An 8,455-nucleotide genomic window follows, 5' to 3' on the forward strand; every position below is an offset into this window, starting at 1 on the left:
AAAAAAAAAAAAAAGAATCTGAGAGTCCAAAAAAGTAAAACTGAGATATGTACCAGTATAAAGATGTCAGTGCACAATGTAATGATTCACAAAAGAATTATCAATTTTGTTTATGAATAGGGGAAGTATTCCCAGAGAAAGCAACTGAGCTGTTTTCACAGCTGAATGGGGTGTAATGTGAATTCCAGATTTCATCCATGAGAAATAGTATGTACCGCTGCAAAGAGATAGGGAATGGTACTGAAGGTAGTCTGATGTAACTGGGGCACAAAATACAAAGAGGGTAGTAAAAAGTGAGGCTGGAGAGGTAGGCAAGGGCCTTATCATGGGAGAATGCCTTGAATAAATTTAGGGTGGGCAATAGTAAGACTTGCATTGTGGGGAATGGATTATAAATGAATGAGACTGAAGCTGGAGAAATCTTAGGAGACTAAGTGGGTAAAAAATGAGTAAGAGTGATAGTAGGAATTAAAATGAGATGAATTTAAGACATTTAGTAGCAAGAAATTAAAAATCTTAGGAAACAATTAGGTACATACACAAGCTTTGAAGGAAGGTAATTTCTTTTTTCTTAGCTGAGACATCCTGCCACCTGTTGGCAGCTCGGCTCAGGCTGGGAATCGAACTGCTGTTGCTCAGAGCTTGCACTCTTGAGCGAGCTCTTAACCAACTGAGCCACTTGGCCAGACCAAGGAAGGTAATTTTGATATAAGGTAAAGTAGCCTTCAAGTCATGAGGACTTATACATTGAGAGCATATGAAAATAAATATTGTATCCCAATTTGTTAAAACTCATTCATAATTCAGTACAGTTTTACTAATCATGAAAAAGAGTCACATGCAGTTCCCATCCTAAATGGATCAGAATCCAAATACTTTTCTAACTCATTACTCTTAAATTCATTTTGTGAAAAGTGATGTTATGAATTAAAGACTTCCAGGTTAGTTCACAAAAATTTTAACACAAGATACACATGCACTTACTACTAGTTAAATATATATTTTTAAAGAAATTATCTTTTGTGGCACCCAGTGGGTCCCAAACTAAGCTGCATATTAGAATCCCCTGGAGAGCCTTCAAAACTTTGATGGCCTGGTCTCATTCCATATTACTCAAGTCTCAATGTCTGAGTGTGAGAGCGAGGCATAGGCATACCTATGGGCTTAAAGGGAGATCAGTTGTTCAGGTAAATATTTTTTCTTCCAAAAATTAATAGTTTTTATTCTTGCCAAATGTCCTTTTATGGAGTTAAAATGATGATTAGTCTTAATTGGTAACTACAAAAATTCTAACTCTGAAATGCAACTGTTATCATTTTGGACATCATTTAAAAATCATTCTTTCTATAAATCATATTTACAAAACAGTCATAGAATACCTGCACTGGGGCTCTGTTCCACCATCTGAGAGATTTTATTCTTTGCAGAAGAATGTCTTGTTGGGCAAGGTTTTGCTCCAAATGTTGGAAATATGTCTGACCTACAATGAAACAAAGGAATTTCAATAAGCATTTAAGATCAAGAGCTGTTCAATATGCTTATATCACACATCTTATATATGAATACTAACTAAACTTAGGCAGCAACAAGTATGAAAAACTATGGACAAGAATATTTTTTATTGGTATTCCTAATTTACCTTTTGAATTTCCAACCTTTTTAACATATGGTTATTTCTTAATTATTCATGAGAGGATTGCTAAAGGCATTGAAGACTCTCCAACTTGTGCCGTATAATCTTTTGTTGGGTCAAATAACCAACTATATAATTCAAAGAGAATCCATTCAAAAACTAAACCAAATGATTCTATTATAGTTATCTAATATACTATCTATGTTCATATATAATATAAAAATAGAGACTTAACTATATTATCAATAAGAGAACAGAAGCAAGTGAGTTTAGTTGATGCCACTTTCTCCTTGGATTATCATTTGCTGTACTCTCCTGACTTTATAAAGTCCTACAAACCTTGTTTCACAAAGAAAGCCAACTGAAGAATGTTAACTTACTGTGAAGACACTGTTTTACATCAACAACTGTGTAACGTCAGTAAGTCCAATGATAAATATTATGAAGAAGAGAATTTACAAAGGAGTACAATTCTTAGTAATTGGGTAGGCATGTTTGTTAATTGGCCTCGTGAGAAATCAATGTTAAATATTTTAAAAGAGTAATTTCTCTAGAATAGATTACTGTAAATTTACATTTATACTCAGTATATTTGACTTGAATAAAACAAAATACTTCAATCTCTAGAAAAGTGGTACTCAATAATTTTTCCTCCCCAACTTTCTTAAGGATGAAAACCCCCCCCTTAGCAGCTTTTTTTGGCCATGATTCTTAAGGCAGCAGGCAAACTGGTTGAGAATAATTGCTCTAAAGCTAGTAGCTTAAATGTGGAAATACTAAATTCATTAAAGATAATTCAGTCCATAAATGAAGGTATATTGAACTCCCTTCTCACAGAGTTGAATATCTAAAGAGAATATCTCCATGAGACAATATAGGGAATAGTGAATTCTAAATGTTATAATATTAAGTGAAGTTTTCTTCCTAACTGGGTTCCAAATTATTTACAGAAACTTGCAACTGTAGGAGTACATAAAATTTCTCACTCATGGAACATAAGGGAAGGAAATTTAGGTGTAAAAGATAAATATATATATATATATAGATAGATATCTATCTATCTATATATACACTTTTTTTTTTAATTGGGGAATTGGGGGGATGGGAACAGTGCTGGGGAATTGGGGGAAGGGGAACAGACAAGTTGCTGTCATTTTGTTCTTCAGTCTAGTTGTGGAGGACGTTGCTTCACTGGCCCAATTTGGCACCATCATTGTGCTCTTCCCGGGAGAGGCAGCTCAGTCGCCAGCTTCTGGATGGCTGCTCACAGCGGCTGCTGGCCGCTCACGCTGGCTGCAGGCTACACACGGTAGCCCATGGCAACCCACTGCAGCAGGGGCTGCAGCCTATGCCGTCGCCAGAAACTCAAGGCAGCCCAGATCTGTTGATCAGCATCTTAGCTGTGGAGGGCAGCGTCATTGGCCCTCATATGTGGGATCCGAACCGGGGCCCTCTGGCATCCTAAGCCAGTTCTTAACCATTGCGCCGCTCAGCCGGCCCAATATATATATTTTAAATGTCTGGTAACTTAATGTAAAAATAGTTACTTCATCAACTCACATACCCATTTTAAATTCATTTTGTAAATATATTGCATTAGCCTACCTAGGTAATTATAACAAAGGAATTTCCAGTAAGAAAAAACCTCCAACTGTAAAATAAGCTATTTATATTTAAAATGTGGAGAAGGAAATCATGGGATGAGAAAAACCTCTCACAATGGGACGTAAATATTTGGTTTAATTCTATGAACTGTTGGAATAAAACACCCCTTCTTATTACAGATAATAGAATACCATCTCTTCTTTGATTATACAATCTCTATTTACCTAAATTATTAGAGGCACTAGTTCACTTAAGTGAAAATAAATTTAATTTTAAATATTTACTTCTAACAGTATGGAAACATGGTTCAGGACAAAATCATAGGAAAGTGAAATTAAAATTAAAAACACTGACACCACCAAGTGTTAATGAGTATGTGAAACAACTAGAACTCTCATACATTGCTGGTGGGAGTACAAAATTGCATGAGCATCTTAGAAAACTGTTTAGCAGTTACTGAAAAAAGGTTAAATGCACATCTACACTATGGCCTAGAAATTCTACTCTTTGGCTTTTGTCTAAATTTATTTTAGAAGGAAAAAATCTCCTAAATCCTAGAACAGGGTCACAGATTCTCAGAAACCATCAAGTTTACTGCATAAGACTTCGAGTTTATTGAGGTAATCTAAAAGCTTGTCACATTGCTATGCTGAAAAATATTCTGTCAGTGAGGGGTGGGCAGGACTCTAATTCCAGCTCTGTTGCTATAAGGAGACTCCTGAGAAGGCTATGAAATCTATGGCATGGAGTCCTAAATTTCCATAAAATACTGGAATAACAAAATATAAGAAATAGTAGGATAACAAGTGGAGTTTACCCATAAATTAGAGGAAACCAGTGCTAAGTTTTAAACAAAAGCAACTGTCAAAGAGTCAATGATCCTGAAAAGAGCTAAAGAACAAGGAATATTAGGACAAATCTTAGGCAAAAGAACAACTGGGGTTGGGGAACAGACTTCCTACATATTGATTTAGGTGCTCAAGATTACAGCTGGGGTTGTGTTCTCTCTCTCCACCCCGATCCCAAACCAAAGCCAAGCAAGGTAATATGTGTAAACTTTTCTATTGTCTAACAACATTAAAAAAAACTAGAAAATAAATCATTTTGAAGGTTTTTTCAAATATGATATTAGGGCTTCAGACTACAAGTTAAAGATTAGCATTCGTTTAACATGTTAAAAGGTAAAATACATTATTCTCTTCCCCTGGGGAGTTGTAGACAGAGAAGAAGTCAGCGACTCTTGGCTGTAAACTCCACTCTCGCTGTAAGAGCTGATGTTTGGAGAGGAAGATCGGGACTGTGAGTCCACAGTTAAGTCAAGCTTCATTGCAGAATCAGGGCTTTCCAGATCAGAAGTACTACTACTCAGTTTTGCTCTTTTTTTAGCTGCACTGTTACGAAGAGACCTAAGAGAGCTCTGCATCTAAGAAAAAACAAAAAACAATGAACTTTAGAAAATAATTACATTAGTAAAAGTTATCCTCAGATTTTAATATCCATTAACTCTAGCTAGCCACCTTTCAAACATAATAAGATGGATGTTTGTAACATATCTGTACATAGTATAAATATAGATTTCATCATTTATGTATTTATAAACCCCTTAAGAGGAAGGATCTCAAGCTATTATCACCACGGTATTTCCAGCACTGGGCACAATGACTAATATATTGCAATAATTTGAATAAATGATTCATTGAATCAGAATAGATGGTAGACAGCAGAATGAGTTAAAGTCACAGAGGTCCAGCTAATCTTAGGTCAGTTACCTGCTTGTGTGGCTATTTAGAAGTTCTATGAGAAGGTCAGCAAAAAGTAATCAGTTTTCTAAAATTTAAAGTTCACATCCAGCAATCTGTACATGATACTTATATCTTAAAAGTTGGTTAAAATAAGATCATAAAATATCAACATTGAGTGTTTCACTTTACATATTTAATGTTAAAGACTTTTTAAAACCTGACACCAGGAAAACTGAAATGATAAAAAGGAAACATCAATAAAAACAGCGCTCTGAATCCAAAGTATTATAATATAGCAGCCACATTCCTTCTCTGGCATAAGTGATACGTACAGAGTTATCATATCGGCAGTACATTTTTATAGTATATATGGAGTGACCGAGGTTTCAAAGATGAATATCCAATATGATCTCAATTTTCATAAAGATAAACAAATTTGCACATATGCACAAGGGACATGCTCAAGAATGGGAGGGAACTGTTTCATTTATTTTAAAAAAGGAAACAAATATAACAAATTGTTTTTTTGGGAGGGGTTCATGCAAGAGTATATTGCTCTATTATTATTACTTTCAAAAAAGGAACAATATATGCATTGAAGAAATACTTAATGGAAACACATTAGAATGTTAACAGTAAAGTATTCTGGGTAGTGAGACTTGGTGTGATGAATTTTTTTCCTAGTACTTCACTAAAGATTCCACATTTTCTATAATAAACATGAAATATGTTCATAATCAAGAAAACATGGTATAGTATTAAAAACTACTTGATTTTTCCTTAAATAAAGGTACTCTATTACAGAAAATTACAAGCATTTTAAAATTATTAAAAATGATATTTGGTTCTAACCTCTTCTTGATCCAAATCTTTATCCCTGATATTTAATTCTGAAAGATCAATTGTAATACAATCTTTTTCACTCTTCCAAATATCATCAGGCTCTTTCTTTTTGGGTCCTACTGTGCTTAAATCAGCTTTATCAGGCAAAAGGCTGATTCCTCTTGGTATGGGAGGGACGGGCTTGGTCCCATTCAGGCCTCGTCGGGAAGATGGCGATCTCACCAAGGCAGGGGTAAGCTGAACTGAAGAAGACTTTTCCTGAGAATTTTCTCCTGTGTGAAAAATACGTATTTTAGTTTTTTTAAAAAAATTTCAGAGAAGTGGAAGTTGTAATCACAAGTGTTGGAACATAGTGTTTTTAAATTAAAAAGCACATGATCTTTTATTAGAAATAAATATTACTACTTAAAATAAAAGTATCAGTGTCCTCTAAGCAAATAACACAAAAGAGTCACCCCAAATCCTTTCATAGTAAATTAAAAAAATTATATACCAATTAAATTTCTATCTTTATACACAGCACCATGACCAATATTTGTATGGTATAGTCCATAATAAGCTACAAGGGCCACTTTTCTGGCTTGATTTAATTACATAAGCTACATTTGAAGGACTCCTATATGCAAAGCAGTAATACTGGTCACTGGGGAGAACAAGCTGAATAATGAATGTCTCAGCTTTCAATACAATATTTGATCTTGTAGGAAAGACAAATATAGAAAAAAATTAATAGAAGGACATGAACGTTCGGTGCTAACAGAAAGCGATAAAACTGACTGACTATGCATTACAGTGACCTCATGGTTATAAACTGAAACATTAGTGTTGTGGGGTAGTTTACAGGTGGAACTTCTCACCTCAGAGGCTGGGGATAGGAAAGCATGTGGGACATAGGGGTTTCTTTTAACAGACTTTTTATTTTGAGACTGAATCTGTATTGATTAAATTTATATGCTAATTTCATGATTTTGGAGTGGGCTATTGTTAAGAATATTTTAGTTAAAATAATAGAAAACCCATCAAAATAATTTTAACATATATTAAACATTCAATAAATGTTTAATAAATGAATACTAGATATTAATTATAGTAAATATGTGAATGATATTTTATATTTGTAAAGCTAAAATTTGTTAGTAGGCTCTCAGGCTGTTTATGTTCCTGTCCATTATAAAGATTATTTGTCTAGTTCCAAAAAAAAGATTTTGAAGTGGCAAGATCAGCAAAAAAAGAAATGACAATTTCAACAGAATTTTATATTACACATTTGATCTATTTAACACACTGTTAAATATTTTCCTAAATATTTACTAATGCACAGAAAAAAAATGCAATTTACCAGCTTTGTAAGATCTAACAATCCTAAAATCAAAATAATTCAAACATATGAATAAATTTGAACAAATTTTTACCATCATTTCTTCCTGTAGGGCCAGATGATTTCTGGATGACAAGCTTTTTCTGAGGACTTGGCTTTGATAGTCCTTCAAAGCTTTTAAGAGGCCAGGAATTTGAGAAATTGACAGAATTATCTTGAGACTTCTTTGGGGATACAGTAAGAGGTGTGTGCTTTGGGCTAGTTCGAGGTGATGAGAGAGGATAGGATGGAAGGATGAAGGCTCCTGGACTTGGATTTGGACCAGAGTATGATGAAGTACGTTCCATTTGACTACCAAATGTTTGCTGTGTCTTACTGCCAAAATTTAGGCTAGCATACACTGTAATAAAACAAAAGAAAATACGTTATTTATTTATATATATACACACACACACACACACACACACACACAACTTCTAAGAGTTTTAGGTTTTTTGCTTTTCACATTAAGGATTTTATTTGATCTGGCATTTACATTTTTGTATGGTGTGAGGTAAAGACCTAATTTAACATTTCTTATACAGATTACAGTTTTCCCAGTGCTGCTTTTTGAACCATCCATTTTTTTCCCTTTTGTCTATAAATCTCCTATATATTATTTGAGGCTATTCTTAGATACTTCTTATTGGTTCCATTAGTCTATACCTATTACAATGTTTTATTTATAATCATTCTATCTGACAGGATAAGTCCCCTTCCATTTTGATCTTCTTTAAATTATCTAGGCCATTCTTGGCCCTCCATTCTTTCATGTCAATTTCAGGATCAGCCTGTCAGGGTCTATGAAAGATCCTGTTGGGATTTTTGTTCAATTGACATTGAATTTACAGATTAACCTGGCCATAACTGTCATTTTCCTTGTACTGAGTCTCCCTGTTGAAAAATATGGGATCTCTTGGGCCGACCAAGTGACTTGTTGGTTAAGAGTTGGCTTGGGAGCATGAGCTCTGAGCAGCAGGGCCGCCGGTTCGGATCCCATGAGCCAGTGACGCCGTGTCCTCTACAGCTAAAGATGGTGAAAAACAGCTCAACCTGGAGCTGGGCTGCAGTGGGCTGCCATAAGCTACCGTGAGTGGGCGGAAGCCAGCATGAGCGGCCAGCAGCCAGTGTGAGCTGCAGTGAGCTGCCATCCAATGGCCAGTGACTGATCTGCCTCACCGGGAAGAGCGCAATGATCACAATACCAACATGGGCCAGTGAAGCGACATCCTCCACAACTAGACTGAAGAACAAAAGGACAGCAACTTGTCTGTT

The 8,455-nt window shown here is 35.0% G+C and overlaps 1 protein-coding gene across 2 annotated transcripts in view; it reads right to left on the reverse strand.

Moving 5' to 3' along the window:
* Window positions 1–8,455, reverse strand: part of TOGARAM1 (TOG array regulator of axonemal microtubules 1) — an 88,680-nt gene that overhangs the window by 49,413 nt on the left and 30,812 nt on the right. For both annotated transcript variants that reach the window (XM_019624793.1, XM_019624794.1), the window contains exons 4-7: window positions 7,236–7,541; window positions 5,833–6,095; window positions 4,429–4,661; window positions 1,380–1,480 (exon numbers count right to left, since the gene is read on the reverse strand). In XM_019624793.1, the coding sequence (XP_019480338.1) occupies window positions 1,380–1,480; window positions 4,429–4,661; window positions 5,833–6,095; window positions 7,236–7,541 (903 nt within the window). The remainder of the gene's footprint in view (window positions 1–1,379; window positions 1,481–4,428; window positions 4,662–5,832; window positions 6,096–7,235; window positions 7,542–8,455) is intronic.

Source organism: Hipposideros armiger, unplaced genomic scaffold (assembly GCF_001890085.2).
Source record: "Hipposideros armiger isolate ML-2016 unplaced genomic scaffold, ASM189008v1 scaffold_608, whole genome shotgun sequence".
Taxonomy (NCBI): Eukaryota; Metazoa; Chordata; class Mammalia; order Chiroptera; family Hipposideridae; genus Hipposideros; species Hipposideros armiger.